This window comes from Equus caballus, chromosome 7 (genome assembly GCF_041296265.1).
Source record: "Equus caballus isolate H_3958 breed thoroughbred chromosome 7, TB-T2T, whole genome shotgun sequence".
Classification (NCBI taxonomy): domain Eukaryota; kingdom Metazoa; phylum Chordata; class Mammalia; order Perissodactyla; family Equidae; genus Equus; species Equus caballus.
In genome coordinates, this window is record NC_091690.1 from 74,102,686 (window position 1) to 74,122,360 (window position 19,675).

The 19,675-nt window shown below is 56.4% G+C and overlaps 3 protein-coding genes and 1 long non-coding RNA gene across 7 annotated transcripts; 1 reads left to right on the forward strand and 3 right to left on the reverse strand.

Moving 5' to 3' along the window:
- Nucleotides 1–268: 268 nt before the first annotated feature.
- ART5 (ADP-ribosyltransferase 5) lies at nucleotides 269–4,106 on the reverse strand. Of its 3 annotated transcripts, none has more exons than XM_005612069.4 (5): nucleotides 3,483–4,106; nucleotides 3,082–3,292; nucleotides 1,367–2,096; nucleotides 731–763; nucleotides 269–625 (listed from the first exon to the last, which is right to left on the reverse strand). In XM_005612069.4, the coding sequence occupies exons 2-5, from the start codon at nucleotides 3,139–3,141 to the stop codon at nucleotides 522–524; spliced, it is 927 nt and encodes a 308-aa protein (XP_005612126.1). In that variant the 5' UTR covers nucleotides 3,142–3,292; nucleotides 3,483–4,106; the 3' UTR covers nucleotides 269–521. The 3 variants fall into 3 exon arrangements, with proteins under 3 accessions (XP_005612126.1, XP_005612125.1, XP_005612127.1); XM_005612068.4 differs by having other exon boundaries at nucleotides 269–628; nucleotides 3,483–3,925; XM_005612070.4 differs by having other exon boundaries at nucleotides 1,571–2,096; nucleotides 3,483–3,923.
- Nucleotides 4,107–5,352: 1,246 nt separating this feature from the next.
- On the forward strand, nucleotides 5,353–15,916 carry ART1 (ADP-ribosyltransferase 1). Of its 2 annotated transcripts, XM_023645827.2 has the most exons (6): nucleotides 5,353–5,449; nucleotides 6,753–6,855; nucleotides 11,010–11,127; nucleotides 11,399–12,179; nucleotides 13,308–13,349; nucleotides 14,943–15,916. In XM_023645827.2, exons 3-6 carry the CDS (start codon nucleotides 11,065–11,067, stop codon nucleotides 15,035–15,037), a joined length of 981 nt encoding a protein of 326 aa, XP_023501595.1. In that variant the 5' UTR covers nucleotides 5,353–5,449; nucleotides 6,753–6,855; nucleotides 11,010–11,064; the 3' UTR covers nucleotides 15,038–15,916. The 2 variants fall into 2 exon arrangements, with proteins under 2 accessions (XP_023501595.1, XP_014597387.2); XM_014741901.3 differs by lacking the exon at nucleotides 6,753–6,855 and having other exon boundaries at nucleotides 5,372–5,449.
- LOC106783443 (uncharacterized) lies at nucleotides 12,572–14,120 on the reverse strand. Its single transcript, XR_001381228.3, has 2 exons — nucleotides 14,007–14,120; nucleotides 12,572–13,009 (listed from the first exon to the last, which is right to left on the reverse strand). It is a non-coding gene; the product is annotated as an uncharacterized lncRNA (long non-coding RNA).
- A 299-nt stretch (nucleotides 15,917–16,215) lies between the features above and the next one.
- CHRNA10 (cholinergic receptor nicotinic alpha 10 subunit) lies at nucleotides 16,216–18,575 on the reverse strand. Its single transcript, XM_023646258.2, has 2 exons — nucleotides 17,950–18,575; nucleotides 16,216–17,222 (listed from the first exon to the last, which is right to left on the reverse strand). Exons 1-2 carry the CDS (start codon nucleotides 18,224–18,226, stop codon nucleotides 16,765–16,767), a joined length of 735 nt encoding a protein of 244 aa, XP_023502026.2. The 5' UTR covers nucleotides 18,227–18,575; the 3' UTR covers nucleotides 16,216–16,764.
- Between the last annotated feature and the right edge of the window lie 1,100 nt (nucleotides 18,576–19,675).

A 19,675-nucleotide genomic window follows, 5' to 3' on the forward strand; every position in this document is an offset into this window, starting at 1 on the left:
TGCTTCCTTCCTTGGCTTTGCATTCATCATCTGACAAACGGGCCAAGGAATCCATCTGTACTGTTCCTGCCTTCCATGTTGTTGTGAGGAACCACTGGCTGTTAAAGCTTCCGGGTTTGCAAGTTATAGTGGTGACAGAGGACTGCACAGGGGACATGTCTAGGAGTGATCAAGCCATTCTTTTTAGTTCCTCAGTCCTTGAGTCCTGCAGTGCCAGAGCAAGGCAGATGGTCCAGTCTCACAGAAAAACCAATCATGACATTTCATGTCACCACACTGCAACACTGTTTAATCAAGTAGCCATCACAGTACTACCCTTGCTTGTCCCAGGGGGTCCCCACCACATAGGGGGCCTCCCTCCACCCTGCCATGGCCTCAGATCCCCCCACTTCCTGATTGGGGAGATGGCTGCTAGGGCTGGGTCCGAAACCGTGTCTTTGCTTCTCGAGGCTGTTCGAAACCCCCTTCTTCAGATGAAGGTCGCCAGTTGCCAGGACTCCTGAGCGGCAGGCATTGGACTTTCAGGGCCCAGCTCCTGAGAGCAGGAACCCCCCAGGGGCCAAGAGCAGGGTCTTCCAGGGGAGCAGAGAGAAGTTCCCATTGGAGGATGAGTCTGGCTGCCCCCCTGCTGGAGAAAGAAGAAAAGGAAGTGAAGGGTGAGCAGGGCAGGGGCCGGGAGGGGTGGCAGGGAGCGGAGGCAGCCAAGGGAGGGGGCAGGAGGGTGACTCACTTGGTACAGACACACAGCCCCGCTTCTTCTCCCCTGCAATAGACAGCACGGTGAGGCCTCCATGGAGACAGACCCTCACATCACACTTTCCCTGGCACAGGCCATTCCCCTTCTCAATCCATCTTTCCCTTCTTCTAAATGCAAACTTCTGATTCCCCTTCCTCCTCCTTCCCCCAGGAAATCTTCCAGATTGCCTATCCATCCCTGCCCCCACCCTAGCCCCAGTCCCTCCTCCATCCTATCCCGGCCTCAGCACTTGGGAATAGCACATCTGTATCCTGTCAACCCCATTAGGCCCTGGGCCTCCTGGGATCTGAAGCGGCGCTCCTGTCACCTTCCTCTGCTTGGTGACCTCCTTAGCCAGGTTCCTTTCATCTATTAGGCTGGATAGCAGTTGGAACCTTTCAAGAACATTTACAGAATCATCTGAAAATAATCACAGATCTGGAAACACTTATAGGACCTTCTAAGAGCCGGAAGAACCTGAGACACAGAGAACAATAGCTCCAGCTGACTTCTAGCCCTCAACTTCCCCATTAACCAAGTGGATCTCCTGAAGGCCCTGGGGATTGTGTAGGGATGTCCTGGCTCATTTCACCCACCCAGCCAGTCCTGCTTCCCTCATGCACAGCTCACCACCCAGATAGGCGCAGTTAAAGTGGCTGCAGGTCTGATTATAGCTCTGGAGAGTCACTAGGCTCTGAGCTCCATCCTGGGAGAACCTGGTGACCAAGAAGACTTCATATGGGGGGATCAGCACCTCACGCTCCTTGGGGAAGACAGACAGGGCATGGATAGGGGCCCCAAAGCAAGTCCTTAGAGAGAAGAAGGTGGCATTACCAAATCTTCGGGCCACCGCCTCATCCAGGGAGCTGGAGGAAAACTGGCCCAAGCGGATAGAGTCCCCCAGCCTCTTGGGTTCAAAGCGAAGGGTGCCCATGCCTCGGAACGCCACCTCCCCAGATCCCCTGTGGCAGCCCCCACCGTCCCGCAGCAGCTGCAGGGCCCGGGTCAGGTAGAAATGCAGAGCCTTGAAAGGGAAGTGCCTCATGTAGGACTCCCGGGAGCCACCGCCTGTCCGCACGGCCTGGTTCAGCTCCCAGTACAGAGTGTTAGATGAGTTGGTGTAGACCATGACAGCGATTCCATGCTGGGCTTTGAAGCCAGGGGGCAGGGCGAGCCCTCGACGCCTGTGCTCCCAGGCCTCCTGGGCTGCCTCCCAGGACTCCCGCAGCAGGACGTGGCGGGCCATCTCCTCTTTTAGCAGAAAGGCTGCCTTCTCCTCCATCTCCTCCGCGCAGCCCACATAGGCATCATCAAAGGTGTCTGGAGCCAGGCCCAGGGGCAGGATGGGAACAGCCTGAGCCTATGGAGGTAAGGAAGAGAGGAGCCACACAGGAAAGGCAAAAATTTCAGAGCACTGGACAGGGGTCCTGGTAGCAGATCAGTTTAGGAACACAGAATCTCTCTTCTGTGCCCAAATATCTGGTGTACACAATTTGGCAATTAAGTTCAAGGGCTTAAATAACACAGTACTGGAGTCAGACAGACATGGGTTCAAATCCCGACTTCACCACCTACTAGCTGTGGGATCTTGGGCAAGTCTCTTAACTCTTCTGGGCTTCAGGTTCTCCAGCTACAAAGTGAGGACACTTCCAACCTCACAGGGTTACTGTGAGGATGGCATCTAGATCCTCACTTCTGTACAAACTAAAAGGGGTCATTTTGTCATTTGCGAGGTTCCTGCACTCTGTGGAAAGCGGGGCTAGATGACTTGCCAGCTCTGTTCTGGCTCTAAGCCTCAGTATGCAGGTGCTATACCAACAACATGCAGCCAATGCCGGATGACCTGACGCCTACCCCATCTTCACACTCTTTCCCTCTCACGCAGGTGCTCAGCCACCACACCAAGTCATTGTCAGCTCTGAGACTCCTGAGTCCTCTCCTGGATAGAGGCCCTTATCCCCAAACCTGGGGTGGGAGTGGGGAGGAGCCCTGGTCTTGGCGGGGCTGCAGGAGGGTTTGCCTGGGCCGGGCCTGTGGTGGGAGGTGGGAAGTGGGGAGGAGAAAGGTGAGGGGAGTCGCTCAGGAGCGACGATGTGAAGGAAGGAAGACACCAGGAGGACAGGTGGGTGGAGGTGGGCGTTCTGGGAGAGGGAATGGGAATCTGCCCCACCCCACCGCAACCGGCGCAAGGATGGAGGTTCCTGAGAGGAAGAGGTTTAAGAGGACTGGGATCCTAGAGAAAAGTCCCTGGGAGAGATTTTTGAGGAGTCGCTCCGCCAGTCCACCTCCTCAGGGTCTGCCCCCGTACTGTTCCCTTTGTGGCAGGGGATGATTCCCCCAGTTACCTGCCAGAGGGTGTGCAGACTGAGGCCGCCGAGAGCGATCAGCAGAGCTGCCAGCATCATTCCTAGGGGAGACTCAGGAGGGCGAGGTGCAGATGAGGGTGGGACCAGCGGTGGTGAGTCTTGACGAGAGCTGGCCGCCTTCTGCGGTGGAGGGGGTCCCTGGTCCAGGACCCCGGGTCCAGGCGGGGCGTGGGAGGGGCCAAGGGCGCGCCTAAGGGGGTGGGCGGGGCTTGGAGTTGATGGTCTACCGGCAGGAGCGCATCCCCAGGTCTCCGCTCCCCAGACTCCCAGACGCCCCCAGGCTCCGCGTCTTCTGCCCGGGGACTTTCTTGCAACGGTCAAGGTGGAGCCGTAATTTGGCTCGGCTTGGAGAGGGGAGGGGGCGGGGGCCGGGGACCCACCTGGAGGTAGCGGAGGCGGAGGCGGAGGCGGAGGCGGAGGCGGAGGCGGAGAGCGGGAAGGAGCGCGGAGGCGCAGGGCTCCAGTCAGGGCGGGCGCTGCGATGTCCCCGGAGTCCCGGATAAACAAAGTCCGCGGCTAACTATAGCCCCCGCGGCGGCAACCCGACACCTCTCTTCCCAACAACGGACAGTGAGGTGGGGGCGGGAGCGGCGGGGGAAGGGGTGAGGGGCGTGACCCCCTTCCCGAGGACGGCGAGCTCTTTCTCCCGGACCCTCTTTGACTCCGAGCCAGACCAGGGTTAGGGAAGCGGGCTTGTAAACTCGGCCTCTCCCTCAGGTGGGCCCGACCCGAGGTGCCCGGCCCCCAGACCACTTGGCCTGGGAGCCCCCAGAGGGTCCCGCCGCCGAGAGATCACCGCTTCTGCTCTCGCTGATTTGCATGCAATTTGCATATGGCCCACGCATTGGGTCCAGCATCTGAGCCGCCCCCGCCCCCCTCCCTTCTCTTTGCGCCCCTTCCCTTCAGTAGGGTCGGACCACTCGCAGACTCTCTGTTTCGGATCCTCAGGGTCCAGCCCCATCCCCTCCCCAGACCCTCTCTCCCTGGATCTCTCAGAATCAGGTGACCCATGTTTGTAAACACTAGCCTTTCCCCTCCCGCCTGTGGGCTTGTCTATAAATAACCTGGCTCTGAGTTTTGGATGTCCAATCAGAAGTAACGGGAGAAGGGGCCAGCTGAGGAGTCAGTCAGCAGCTCTGGGAAGACCTTTCTGACAGCCTGAGCCTCTGGGGTGGGAGGGTGACGTCCCCAGAGCGGCCGGAGGAGTTGGGGATCCTGAATGTCAAGATTTAAGAGATGCTGCCGGGGCAGAGGTGGGCGTGGGAAGTGAGACTTAGCCCAGGCTCCATCCTGGTCTGGCTCATTCATTTAGCCCCATCCTCTTCCCCAGTCCCCCAGACTGCCAGCCAAATAAAGAATTTCCTTCAACTAGAATCCTGCTTTCTCTAAAAAGCCTTCCTGAAGACCAAAAAGGAAGACAAACTGTGTGTCCGTGCTGGGGGGTGGGGGTGGGGCCGGGGAGAGTGACATCCCAGAAAACCAGAGTGCTTGCCAGGCAAACAGCTTCCAGACGAGTTCTTTCACCCCCTTCCAGTGAGACTGGCCACCCCCGAGGTCTCCCAGATAGAAAATCAGGAGTCACTCTACTGTTCACCATTATTGTGAAAAACAGCATCTTGCCGACATCGCCTGCTTGCCTTGCTCCCTGAAGGGACCTGAGCGTTTCCGGTTGCTGGAACTGGATACCATCTGGGACAGCTGGGTCTCCTGGGACAGTCCCAGGACCAGGTCTACTGGGATCATGGCTTTGTCCTCTCTCCCACCATGTGGCTTTGGAGAATTGCTTCTCCCATCCCAACACCTGGAACCTCAAGAAAAGCCCCAAGAGACAGAGTCAAATCTAGTCATTGAACAGAGGTCCCAAGCGAGGCAGAAAGTTCTCCAGGATCACCCGCCAACTCAGTGCTGGAGCTGGGGCCCAGACCCAGTCCCCTTAACCTGGGAATCTCTCCTTCCCCTTGGGTGAGTCCACGTGCTCACGTGAAAGGAACAAAATGTAAAGACGTGCTCTCTGAGGTTGGGGGTGCTGAGCACAGCACCACATCCAGGGGGAGGCAGTGGTTCCAGCCTGGATCCTCGATGCCTTGGCCCACCTTCTCTCTGGCTCCAGGGATCCCCTTTTTCACGGGAAGAGCCCTGGCTCAGGGCGGACCAGGCAGAGGCTAGTGTTCCTGAGCCTTGAGGAGACATCCAGAAATAGACAGGGGAGTGTCACATTTCTGACAGCTGTGTGGGGGAGGTTCAAGCGGTGGGGGATGGATGGTATAAAGGAGAAACCTGCCCTCCCCCTCCCCCGGGCCCATCGCGGGAGACCAACACCAGCTTCCCCGCCGTGGAGAAGGCCTAGGTAAGGGGCACACCACCTCCTCCCAGGCACCACAGGGAAAGAGGATTTTTTTAGGGGAAATTTGGGGTATTAATGGTAGAGTTTTAGGAGTCATTAGGAAAAGTGTCAGGGAACATTTTCTTAGTCTGTTCTGGCTGCCATAACAAAATCCCACAGACTGGGCAACTTATAATCGACAAACTCTTATTTCCCACATCACTGGATGTTGGAAGTACAAGGTCAGGGTGCTAGCATGGTCGGGTGAGGGCCCCCTTCCTGGATCGTAGCCAGCACCTTCTCACTGTGTCCTCATACGGTGGCAGGGGCTAGGGAGCTCTCTGGGGTCTCTTTTATAAGAACACTAATCCCATTCAGGAGGGCTCCACCCTCATGAACTAATCATTTCCCAAAGGCCCCACCTTCTAATACCACCACACTGGGAGTTAGGATTTCAACATACGAGTTTGGGAGGGGACACAAACATTCAGACCATACCACCTTTGACAGAGAGGTTTGGGGTACCTAGGGGCTTTGGGGCCATTGGGAAATTTGGGGATCCCTGGGGAGAGATTTGAGTCACATCCCCAAAAGGGAATGTTCAGAGGGGCCTGGATGAGGGGAACCTGACAAGAGAAGTGCCCTGAGTGGGACAAGAGGAGGGACAGAAGGGCAGCCGGGATATGAAAAGGGGTTGCCCAGTGCCCCTACTTCCTCGACTCCCACGCCCTCCCCGTCACTCTGGCCCCCACCCCATTTTGCCCAACACTGGTCACCAAAGTCATCAGTCCACCTGCTCGCAGGGGTCTACATTATTAGCTGCACCCAGAAAACTCTTAGACTCAGCAAACATTCCCAGAGGCCTCACCTGTGCCTGGCTGTGGGCTGAGCTCTGGGGACATAGAACGGGTCATAGCTTGTCCCTCCCCTCAAGGAACTCACAAGCCAGGAGGGGAGCCACACACTTAAGGGCAACACAGTATGATTAGGACAGTGACAGAGGAAAGCACAGGGTGATAGAGGAGCCCAGAGGAGTCAGAGGGCTTCCTGGAGGAGGCAACCCCTGAGCGAAGCCTTGAAGAGGGGGTACAGGAGAAGGGCATCCCCAGCAGATGCAGTGTGCAGAGCCACAGGGAGAGAGACAGGGGACCCTCGCCTGGCACTGTGCTCTGTACTGTAGAAGCAAAGCAGGGGCGGTGGGGCACGAGGCAGAGGAGGTCGTGGAGGGCCAGGTCACAGAGGGCCGCAAACGCCAGCATGAGGAGGTTGGACTCTGTCCCGAGGTGTCGAGTGAATGTTTGTTTTGTCTTTTTACTTTTTTTTCTAGGTGTGTTCTCATCTCTTCCCTCATAATTTTCATCTCTGTATTTTCACTCTCTATTTTGAGATATTTCGTCCAGTCAGCTTTGGCACGGAGGGTTTTTAAGCAGGTGAGGAACTTGACCAGCTGTGCTTTAGAAACGCTGCTCCCAGGCCCCGGGGGAGGGCCGCTCAGCAGGGTGACAGTGGAGGCAGGGAGGCCAGCGAGGAGGCACGGCACACCTGAGCCACGGCAGGGAGGGGGGCATGGGGAAAGGGGGCAGCATCTAGGATGGACCCGTATTGTGCCCAGCATTCGTTGTCAGCTAACTTAATGTCTGATGAAGATCAAACGAAGAGATCCCCAAGTGGCCATCCTGGGTGACCGGGTGCACAATGGGGATAGCATATGACAGGAGACTCCTCAGATAGCAGGTTAACAGGCCCCCCTCTAAGCCAGATCAAGTCTGAGGGGAATTTATCACAGGGCTATCAGGGTATCTCACAGGACCCAAGGGTCAGAAGTGAGAAGCCTCTAGAAACCTAAGGAGACATCTCACTCTGCCTGCGCTTTGGTTTCACGCAGCCTCTCTTCGCTTCTCAGTCCTCCCTTTCCACTTTCCCTGGGGATCTCTCTCTTCCTTGACTCAATACACCTCTGCCTCTCAAATGTCTCTTCTTACTATCCATTCTGCTGCCTCGTGGACATCTGGAAAGTCCACCTGTGTCAAACTGAACTCACCTTTTCCCCTCCAAACCTGATCATTCATGCAATACATTTTTTTGTTTTGAGGAAGATTAGCCCTGAGCTAACTACTGCCAATCCTCCTCTTTTTGCTGAGGAAGCCTGGCCCTGAGCTAACGTCCGTGCCCATCTCCCTCTACTTTATACGTGGGACGCCTACCACAGCATGGCCTGCCAAGCGGTGCCATGTCCGCACCCAGGATCGGAACCAGCAAACCCCGCGCCACGGAGAAGCGGAATGTGTGAACTTAACCGCTGCTCCACAGGGCTGGCCCCCGCAATACATTTTTTATGGAGCATCTACTACATGCTGGGATGAGCAAGAAGAGCTTTTAACATCTTCTCCCGCTCTGTGTTTCTAGGCTAGGACATGGAAACCTGGGTGTCATCCTTGATTTTCCCTTCTCTGTCATCCCCTATATCCCACCAGACAGCAAGCCCAGTAAATTCTACCCAGTAACTCTGAGTCCATCCTCACTGCCATTGCCTTAGTCAGACCACATGATCTGATGTCCTCAGTCTGACTTCATCGTCCTCCTTGCCCATCCCCAGCCTCTGATCTATCTCTTTTACTGCCTTGTCTCTCAGGGCAAAGAGGGCGACAGAAACAGGGCAGTGGGGAGGCAGTAGGAGATCCAGTTGGCCTACCGAGTTTTTGCTGCATAATCACTTACTGTGTGCCACAGAATCTCAGCGGCATGCGAGCATTTCTTCTTGTGCTGGTGGGTCTCCAGGTTGACCGTCGGTTGGCTAACCTAAAGCGGGCTTGGCTGGGCAGCTGTGCTCAGGCTGCTGGGCTGCCTCAGCTGGCCTCCTCCTTGTTGCCGGCTGGGCTCAGGTCTGTCCTCATGTGCTCATTCTGGGGTCCAGGCTGAAGGAAGAGTCTGGGCCACATTCTGATGGTTTGTTGCCATAAGAGAAAATCCTCTCTCTTGGCTTGGGTTCCCCCCAAAGCAGACCCAGACACAAGGACTTGGGTATAATTAGCATTCCCTCTTGGAATTGGGGAGCTGTGTCTCATGCTACACACCCCCCTGTGACGCCATTTTCAGTTCTATGTCCACTGCACCTCCTCTGGTCAGCTCATCATTGAGACCCCACTCCTGGCACAAATCTCATTTGGGCTCTTTCGTTTCCTTTGGTCGCACACATCACATGCTGCTTGAATTACCCACTCTAACTTCATCCCCACCTCGAAGGAGCTTACAGAAGCAGGGATGTGGGTTTTGTTGCTGTTGTCGCTGCTCATAATTTTATCCTCAGTGCCTGACACATTACAGATGCTCAAGAATTTTTTGTTGAATAAACGAGTAAGCAGGGTTTGAGGGAGAGAAGAGAATGAGTTCAGTTTGGGACACGTTGAGTTTGAGAAAAACTGCCGCTAACCCCATTAGCCAGAGAAGCTCATGCTTCAATTTAAATTATATATTGGCAATCACAGGCTCTTAGATTTGGAGACTCATAAAATTATAGACACAGAGAGTCCTAGTGTCTTAAAGTCATTGAACTATCAAAACTTAGCCCCACCAAGAGTCGGAGAGGATTATGGAGCAGGAATGCTTAACCTGAGTGAGACTGAGGACAGAGGCATATCCACCAGAAATTTACGTAACGTTTGTGTGAAGGGGCCTGTATCTGTTTCTCAGGAGAGGTTTCAGCTTTCATCAGATTTGCAAAGACAGAGAACCACTGACTGCATTGCCATTTGTGTCAAAGGAGAAAAAGAGAAACACCTGTGCACTTGCTCGTATGTGCACAGCGTACCCCTGGGAGGACACGCAGGGAGAGGGCGCGTTGGTTGGCTCTGGGGAGAGGAGGTCAGGGCTGGGATCAGGGAGGGAGAAACGTTTCACCATCTGCCTTGTGGACTGCTGACATTTTAACAATGAAAATGCATTACCTTTTAGAAAATCGAAACTTTAAAATATTAAAAATTAAAGTTATGATTGATCCTGTTGGTGAGCAGAGATGTAAATTAAAAAGTAGATAGCATTTGTGCTCACCAGTTAAACGAAAGTTAAAGAGAGATCAACAATATGCCGCGTCGGCAAAGACCTGGGCGCTCGGAGGGAGGGCGCACCGGTACCCTGGGGATGGCAACTTGGCAGTACCTACAAAACAAACAATATTCACATCCTTTAAATAGCATCTTACTTCTCAGTATCTTCCCAATAAAAATATGCAGTCAAGTAGACAAGGATTTATACACATGAATGTTCACTGCAATATTATGTGTAATATAAAAATTAGGAAAAAACCTAAGTGTCCATCAATAAGGAAATCATTAAATAAATTATTGTTTAACTATACTACGAAATTCCATGCTGCCATTATAATGAACAAGCTAGATGCATATGTATGATGCGTAAGGAAGTCCATGATACATTGTTTCCTGGAAAAAAGTTATAGAATACGTATGTGTAAACATGTTCCCTTTTTCTTTTTGAAAAAAAAAATCACAATAAAAAACAAAACCAGGCTGTATACAGAACACTATGTGTGTATGTCTATTTAAATGTTATATTATCTGCGTGTGCATGGAAAAAGGCCCCCAAGGGTGCCGTTACCACCCCCCGCCCCCCCCCCCCCCACCGCGGACCTGGGTGGGAGGCAGATGGGGGATGTGGAGGGAGAGAAAGCAGAAAGGGGACTTGGCCTTTGTGATTCACTCACACTTTTTTTTCCCACAACAAGCATGGGATACTTTGTAATAAAATAAACAGGGAAACAAAGCGGCAGCAGCCCTGACTTAGAAACTCTCCGTTCCAATCCTGATCCCAAGCTGGGACGCCTTCTTCTTGGTGCTACTTGGGGCCCTCAGTGCACCCACCCATGGGTGCAAGAGGCTTGTGGTTCCCTCCCACTTCCCTCCCGGAAGCAGAGACCCCCTGTCCTCCCCCTTCCAAGGTCGCTCTTCCCTCCCAGCTGGGGGTCTCTGTCCCTGCCTGGGAGCAGTTGAGGGCTCGAGGAAGAGGGTTCAGTTTGCAGCAGGACTGCAGGGAGGGGGGGGACCTGTGGATCTCCAAGCCCTGCTCTAAGTCTGTCCCTGGAGTCCTGCTGTAGCCCCACCAGCTGACCACTCCTGGATCTGCCCTGTTCCCGCCGCACGTCCCCTGTAAGCTGAGGCCCAGATCTCTCATTCAAGCTCCTTCAGGATTGGCCCCAATCTTTCCACTCTGCCCACACTGCAAGCTCCACCACAAGAGACAAAATGTCTTCCACTCTACACCCTAAGAGTTCCTACCTCCTTTGATCTTCTCATTCTGGCTGCTGCAAACTCCTTTCCCACCCCAAACTCTGATCTTTCTCTCCCAGTCTCCACTGATTGAAGCCTTATTCTCCTGTTCATCCTGCAAGACCCTGTTAATATGTCACCTCCTCCAGGAAGTCTTCCATGTTCCTTCCAGCAAGAAGGGTCCTCTCTCTCTCTCTCCTGAGCCTTCATTTCTATGTGACTGTGTGCCAAGCACTGGGAGTGGTATAGATTAGGTGGCAACTAATGTTTATTAAGCTGCACAGATTAACATTCCCATTTTCCAGATGAGGAAACTGAGACCCAAAGAGAGACAGTAACTTGCCCAGGGTCACCTCCAACATGCAGACTCCCGTGATGCTGTCTCTGCTGCTTGTGTCCATGGGCCTCATGGAGGCGCTCCAGGTATGGTCATCCTCCACTGTCCCCATGCCTCAGTGCTGGCTTCTTCCGAACTCTACCGGATGCTTCCTTTGGGGCTCGCTCAGCCCGAGAGGACAGCCCCAAACCCTGGTCTCCGGGAGTTGACAGGTGGTAGGTTCCAATCTCCTTCCCCTCCAGGTGCATTTGGGGCACTTAGTGTCTTTCTCAGCTCAGTGGAGGGGGAAGTGGGATGACAGGGCTCCCATTCTCCTGGGACCCATTCTCTTGGTCCTTGCTGCTCCCTCTCCCTCAGGCCCAGAGCCACCGCATCACACGACGAGACCTCTTCTCTAAAGAAACTCCCTTGGACATGGCCCCAGCCTCCTTTGACGACCAGTACGTTGGCTGTGCGGCAGCCATGATGGCTGCCCTCCCGGATCTCAACTACACGGAGTTCCAGGCCAACAAAGTGTACGCTGACGGCTGGGCGCTGGCAAGCAGCCAATGGCGGGAACGCCAGGCCTGGGGGCCAGAGTGGGGCCTCAGCCCTACCCGTCTGCCCCCGCCGCCCCCCGGCTTCCGCGATGAGCACGGGGTGGCCCTCCTGGCCTACACAGCCAACAGCCCCTTGCACAAGGAGTTCAACGCAGCCGTGCGCGAGGCAGGCCGCACCCGGGCCCACTACCTCCACCACTTCTCCTTCAAGACGCTCCATTTCCTGCTGACGGAGGCCCTGCAGCTGCTGAGCAGGCGCCAGCGTTCGCCCCGGTGCCACCAGGTGTTCCGCGGGGTACATGGGCTGCGCTTCCAGCCAGCAGGGCCCGGGGCCACCGTCAGGCTGGGGGGCTTTGCCTCCGCATCCCTGCAGAACGTTGCAGCCCAGCAGTTTGGTGAGGACACCTTCTTTGGCATCTGGACCTGCCTTGGGGCCCCCATCAAGGGCTACTCCTTCTTCCCTGGGGAGGAGGAGGTGCTGATCCCCCCCTTCGAGACCTTCCAGGTGATCAATGCCAGCAGACCGGCCCAGGGCCCCGCCCGCATCTACCTCCGGGCCCTGGGCAAGCGCAGCACGTACAACTGTGAGTACATCAAAGGTGAGCAGGACACGCGGCTTGGCCCCCATGCAGAAGGTGGGCTTCCCCGTCCTGTTTTCAGGGGGTACAGACAGAAATATTAAAAACAACCAGTGAGGAGGACCCAGTCCTGCACTCCAGCCCCTCCACCCTTCCATCCAGGGGGAGACATAACCTTCTGAGGTCGTGCGCTTCTTATCCCCAGAGGTATCTTTGCCAGAGCGGGCCACCTGCCTGCTGGGAGGCTGAATAGGGTTTCCTGACCAAGGCGGGGAGTCTTTGGCCATTTGAGGGCCAAACAGACCTGGTCAGGCTTTTCTCTCAGCTGGGAGCTGGAAGGGAATGCATTGCTAGCCATATTACCTACACCTGGACCACCGTTGCCAGAAATAAGTACGAGCCTCAACCTTAGCTTCCAAGAGGAGCACGTTTATTCCACTGAACAGAAACCCTGTGCTGTCATGTGCTCTAGGCGGGCCTGGGGGTGGAGGCGGTGAGACAGCAGTTGGGTGCTGGGCCCCTAAGTTCCAGTCCAGGCTGTGGCAGGTCTCGGATACTCTTCAGGTCCATCCCCCCGACGACCGGCCAGAGGAGGAATCATGCAGATGGGCCCAGGTTCTTAATCTCCGAGGGGCGGTGGGCTGCTGGTCCTGGCTGAGCGATGCCCAGGGGCTTGTGAGGCCCGGTTTTCACAGTTTGAGGGAGACTGTTGGCTGGAACTGTGGACCACGTCTGAAATAGGAGAAGGTCCATTGTGGCTCCAGTTCCCACCTTGGACAGCATCACGAGCGTACATGAGTTGACAGAAGATGAGGAGGACGTGCACGGAACATCAACTCGCCCGTCCTTGGCTGGGATAGACAAGGGAGAGGGGAAGGTGTGTGAGGCAGGGAGGCGAAGCTACAGGCCACGGGAGCAGGGGGGTACCCAGAATGGGCCCTGGCTTTGAGGGTGGGCTTCCTTCTGGCCCCACTGCTCACGGGTCAAGTCAAACCCAGGCACAGGAGGCCCCACCATAAGGAAGCAGAGTTAGGGGAAAATGCACCAGCTTTTCCTAGAGCAAGTCAGGGATGGAGCACAGGGCTCTGGGGTCCCTTCCTGTCCCAAAAGAAATTGAGCCTTTGATTCTTTACCATTTCTTCCCCACAGACAAACAGTGCAAGTCTGGGCCCTGCCGTCTGGATAACTCAGGTAAGGGCTGCGGGCATCCGTGGGGCTCAGCTCGGGGATGAGCAGGCCGCCCTGGGGTTGCGGCCCTCACCTGGATGTCCCTCTTATAAGGAAAACAATCCCCTTTTAATAAAACAAAAAAAAGTAAACCCTCTTAAGCAGACACCTGTAGGGGTTGCTAACCTCTCCCAGAGGATGTATATCTGAGTATGGGGGGTGGTGGTTGGGTGAGCTGACACACCTGTCCCCCAGTCTGGGCTGCCCCTCCCTCACAGGAGGCGGCTGATCCGGCCCCAGAGAGAGCCGGGGTGCACTGAGGTGACAAGGGAAGGGCCGTTTCCACAGAGTCCTCCCTGGGGCCTTCTCCTCCTGCAGCTGCAGGACCCACTGTCTCTGTTGCTGCCCTCAGGGCTCCTTCAGACCCCCGTCCAAGGTCGAGGCCAGGGCTTGGATGCCGGAGACCTGGGCTCTCCTCCAGGCTCTGCCTAATTCTCCCTGTGGCAAACCATTTCCTTTCTGAGTCTCGGTTTCCCTGACTGTATAATAAGCCTGTTGGCCTAGATGAGCTCAGGTCTCTTTCTGCTGTGACTCTTCTCTCCCCTTGAACACCTGCTGTGCGAGGGCCCACCTAGGTCACTACTTCTCTAGCTGGGAACAGGCTTTCCCAGGAGAACCTACTGGAACAGGCCATTCCCAGGGAAGAAACCGCAGCCAGCCCTCCCCCGTGGGCTCTGTGCACAGTGGGCAGGAAGCAGCCCCAGCCTCCACTTTGTTCCCACGGTTCTCTGTGACATAGAGAACTCAGAGTTCCAGGCACACAATGCCATGGATCCTCACAACCCAACAGTGTATGTACCGGCAACACCCCTGTTCTACAGATGGCAGAACTGAGGCACAGACAAGTGAAGTGACCAGCCCTACACACACAGCTAGTGGTGGGGGGAGGAGGGGTGGGCAGTGTAGCAGACAGCCTGGCCCTAGAGCCAAACTCTGAACCACCACACCAGGCTGGCCCCCACCTCTCCCCAGAAACCACCTCATTTTATCCTGACTGCACAGTTATCTACTGGAAGGGGGCGGAACAGGCAGTATTCCCTCACTATATAGTAAATGGAGGCCAGAAACAGAAGTGACTTGCCCAAGGTGACAGAGTGAGTTAGTGGCAGAGTCAGGGCCAGAAGCCAGGTCTCCTGCCTCCAACCCAGCGTCTCTGAGTTCTGATCATGTCATATCAAGCACTGGAAAAGTCCGGGAATTCCCCCTCTGGTCCACCAGCACCTCTCCTTCCAGGCTTTGGGCAGAGGAGCAAAGATCAGCATCACTAGACGCACTCAGATCTCTGCCCCACGCTTCATCCCACCCTGCAGTGCCTCATTCATGTCAAGAGGAGGCCGGGGGATAGACCTAATGACCTGGGAAGGGGACTTGGGGCTCTCCTCGGTCTCTTCATCTCTGTCGACCTTCCCCTTGGAAGTCTCGCTTTTCATCCCTGTCTCCTGTCACATTTTGTCCATCAGTCTTTCCAGCTCAGGCTGCTCGTTTCTCTTCATCTTGTTTCTTTGTGTGCAGCACGTTGGCCCTAAATCTCCCTCTCTGCCTCTGTTTTCCCTGCAGCCATGGGTCAGGGCCCCCCTTCTGCATTCTGGTCCCTTCTGCTGCTGCTCTGGTTCCTTGTGGTGGGGGCCTTTCCAGAGAGCACAGGCCTCTGACCCCTCAGACACTGGACAGCTCTGCCACCGCCTCTGCCTGATGTGAGGATGTCGGCCACGTGTGCGCTTTAAGTGTAGCCAAGATCCATGGTAACTCCATCTGCAGGTGACTCTGGGACCTTCTCTGGCAGCTGCCAGGCCTGCTGGTGGAGGAGGAGGAGAATTTGGGACTGAGCCTTACCCAGGGCTGTAGGAGTGAGATGCTGAATAGAGGTGGGGGGACTCCAGGACAGGCAACAACTCACTTGGAGACAGAAGATTAAACTAGTTTGGGGGGGCGGGTAATTGGGGAGGAAAGCACTTGGCTGTGGTATTTGCTGGTGTTACTCAAATGCCTCACATGTGCACCTGGAAGGCTCCTATTCGCCCCTCCAGGAAGCCTTCTCTGATCTCTCCCGCCCTGCTGGGCTGGGGCCCTGCCTCTGTGCTCCCACCAGTCCCAGGGGCTTCTCTATACCACGTGTCTGCGTCTGTCTCCACGTCAGACTGCGAGCTTCCTGAGGGCAGGGACTGGGCCTGAGGCACACAGGTGGTGTTGGGAAACATGTACAAGTCAGAAAGGAACAGGGGCTGGCCCGGTGGTGTAATGGGTAAGTTCTGTGTACTCCACTTCAGTGGCCTGGGTTTGTGGGTTCAGATCCTGGGCATGGACCTACACCACTCATCAGCCATGCTGTGGTGGTTACCCACATACAAAATAGAGGAAGACTGGCACAGATGTTAGCTTAGGGCTAATCTTCCTCAAGCCAAAAAACAAAAAAAGAGAGGGAGACTGGCAACAGATGTTAGCTCAGGGCAAATCTTCTTCAACCAAAAAAACCCAAACAAACAAAACAACAAAAAATGACCAAAAAAAAAAAAAAAAAAAAGGAACAAATACTTCATGGATGGCTGTCCCTGCATTTCCCCTACTGTGGACACTTTTGAGCTCTCCGAATGTCAGTGGGTGGGAATGGGGGTGGGGACTGCATCTAACCCCACAGAACACAGAACAGCAGAGAAAGCAGAGTGCTTCAGGTCCTCTGCCAAGGTCTCAGTCAAATCTAGTCATTTTCTTCAGCAAAGATGTAATTTCTGCTCTGATCCATGAGTCCTAAGGTTCCTGTCTCTAAAGAGACAAACCTGGATCCCCAACTTCCACCACCACGGGCCCCAAGGGAAAGTCAGGACATCAAGTAGGTGATAGGCACACACTTACTTTATTATGAGTTGGGGTTCTGGGGCCAAATCCCTGTGTGGCCTCCTGCCCTGGAACTAGACCATGAGTCCCGAATCCCCAGTCCCCTCCCCGAGCCCCCAGGCAGGGACAGGCAACACCAAGTGCCTGTAACAGCAGCAAAAGAGGAAAGAAGAGCAGACAGGAAATGTGGCAGTTCTGTTTCTCACATAACCTGCACTTTCCCACTGAAACCTCTAACGCTCAGCATCCAAGTACAGTTCTGTGCCTCCAGGACTGAGCTTGGATCTTGACCCTTCTTCGAGTTCCTCCTCTTTAGGAATTAGGGGAGTAGCAAGTTCTGAATTTCCCTCAGAGGTTAGGGTATGTGGACAACAGGTGCTCCCTCATGGTTTGTGAACTCAGCACTGATCCTGAAGAGAGGATCCCAGAAGTGTCCCAGACTCTTAGGTGCATGGGGAGAGACTGGGTGGCCCATCTGAGGGCCAATAACCCCCTGGCCTTCCCGTTCCTGTCTGGAGGTACCGGGGCTGCAGCAGACCCCTGAGACTCACAGGGCCTGCACCAGCACCAGTAGGCTCATGACCAGGGCCATGGAGAAGAAGATGCCCAGGAAGAAGCGGTCCATCACACGGGCCAGGCGCTTCCAGTCCTCATGGCGGCGCTGGGCAGCCCGGTGGCTACGGAAGGTGTTGGCAATGGTGGCTACATGGTGCAGCAGGGCTTCCTGATGGCACAGACACTGCGGCTCGCGGCAAGGGCTTGCTGGGAGGCCAGCCCCTCCCTCAGGAGGCTGGGGGCTGGGAGGTGACTCTGGTGGCCTAGACTGCCCGCAGGGCTCCCCTCGTTCTCGCACACACAGGCCCCGTGCCAGGCGTCCCAGCAGGAGGGCCCGAGCCCAGGCTGGCACTGGGCGGGCACTGGGACCACAGTAATGCAGATTCATGATGAGGATGGTGAGTGCTGTGGAGAAGGTGACCATGGTCATAGTGGCCATGTAGTACTTCCCTGCAAGAGAGAGACTGAGCTGGGGCCCCAAACAAGAACTTAGGGGGCCTGAGCTTCCCAGCGGCCTTGGCACACACAGGAACAAGCTCACCCACCACGAAGCTCTCAGCACCCTCCAAGCCCAACAGATGGAAGCAGGAGGGAGGTAGGGGTCAAGGTCTCCTCATCCCGAATTCCTACAAGTGGGTTCTCAGAAGCTACCTGCTCCCTAATGGCTCCACTCGCTGCTGGAGACTGCATTCACCCACAGGCCAGGAAAGTCACACTCTCAAGTAGGATGGGCAAGACCTGGGGCAAGCTACTGACCCTTCTGTCCAAGTGGGATCACAATGGAACCTACCTCCTAGGTTTGCGGTGACGCCTCCCTGAGTTAATAAACATGAAGCGCTTAGGAGAGTGCCTGGCACACAGAGAGGACCCAATACGTCCTGCCTGATAGCAGACACCGGGGACTGCGGCCTTCCTCCCTCAAGCCCTGCAGGAAAGCCCTACTCCTTCCGCCCCTGCTGGTCAGGGGAGGGGTGTGCTCCCTGGAAGGGACCGACTCCTTGCCCCTCAATCTCAGAGCGAGGAACGCTCCCAAGACGCGCCGCCCTCACGCGCTCAGGCGGGAACCATCTGCCGGCCGGCGGGGGCCGGCTGGGCCAGGCTCGGGGAGGGGAGGGGCCGGGCTCTCCCCAGCCCCCCGCCGGCGCGTCCCGGGAGCGCCTCGCCCTCGGCGGCTCACCGATGAGCGGCACGCTCTCGGCCGGCGGCATGCTCTCGGCCAGGAGCAGCTGGAAGACGGTGAGCGCCAGCAGCACGGTGACGCCGAGCGACACCTTCTCGCCCGAGTCGGCGGGCAGGTGGAAGGCGAGCGGCGCGAGCAGCGAGATGAGCACGCAGGGCAGCAGCAGGTTGCACACGTAGGCGGCGGCGCGGCGGCGCAGCAGCAGCGTGAAGGTCACGTCGGGGTAGGGCTCTGAGCAGCAGCCGTAGGTGAGCACGCGCCGCCGCGCCGGCATGCCCAGCACGCGCCACTCCACGTTCTCCACGAAGTCGGCCAGGCTGGCGCCGGCGCCGCGCGGGCGCACGTCCAGCTGGTGGCCGCCGTGCGTCCACGAACCGAACGTCAGGCCGCAGCGCTGCGCGTCGAACGGGAAGGCCGACACGTCCACGCGGCACGAGCTGCGCGTGATGGCCGGCGCGTCCCAGCGCACGGCGCCGTCGTGCCTCAGGACCACGTTGGTGCTGGCGGAGGCCGGCGGCTGCGCGTCCGCCCTGCGGGCAGACGGGGTAGAGGGGTCTCCTTGAGGAGGCGGGCCTAGCAGCAGCCCTGTGGCCACGGGGGCCACGGCAGGTCCCCCGGAGGGGTTCTGCGACTTCAGGGGGTCCGGGGCACAGAGGCAAGAGTGAGCACAGAGAGGGCCCTCTGTGCTTTTGGAGGCCTAGAGGGGGCGGCACCTGAAAGGCCCAGAAAGGACACAGATCTCGCCCAGGGCAGCGTAAAAAGTCCTCTGCAAAAGTTGGCACTAGTTGGCCCACTGACTTGCATTGGGTGTCTTCTGCAAAGCTCAGAGAGGGGCCCCGGGGGAAAATATAGAGAGCCATATGTTGTCTGGGAAACTGGCTTAGGCGGCATAAAGGAATGCTCCGGAGGGCTAGGCCCGGGAGGAGATCCCTAGGCAGGCCCTTGGAAGCCCTGAGAGACTCAGAGCCGGCCAGGAAGGGTACCGTGTGCCATCAAGAGGCGCTTGTGTCCCAGAACCCTTTCTGCGAGAGGTACAGAACTGGCCCTTGACCGCACCGTGGATTCCCAGCAGACATTCAGCCTGGGTTGGCTTGGGACAGCCTAAAGTAGGGGTACCAGGGAGGGGATGTGAGCCTCTGGCAGCTTAGACCGCCCTGGGGGAAAGCTTCCAGGGCAGCACAGCAACCAGGTTAGATGCGGGGATGGGGGATCAGTGCATATCTAGAGCCAAGGGAACTCTAGAGACAGGACTGGCCGGGAGGGGAGGGGAGGGGAGGGGCCCAGGCAGGCAGTACTTGTTATAGAGTACGATGTCTGGTCTCCACACGAGACTGCTGGGGATGCGGATGGCATCCAGGCCACCATAGGCATCCGGGTCCCATCGTAGGTAGGCATCTGTCCACTCCTGTCGGATCCACAGGTACAGGGTCAGCACCTGGTTCCGCTCGTCCTGGTGGGGGGCAGGAGTGGGCACAGATGTGGACACATGTATATGCACACCCTCCCGCATCTGTGCACGCTCACCTACAGAGCTCTGGTCAGTACTGAAACCCAACTTGTTCACAGAGTTCAGTTCTCACAGGCTTGACCTTGCTGTGTGACCTTGGCAGGTTCTTCTCCTCTCTGGGCCTCAGTTTCCTCTGCAGTTACATGGGTGATCATCCCTGCTAGGCAGGGATTCAAGTGTGCAAAGTGTCAGGCACACTGTGGGCACCCAGCAGTT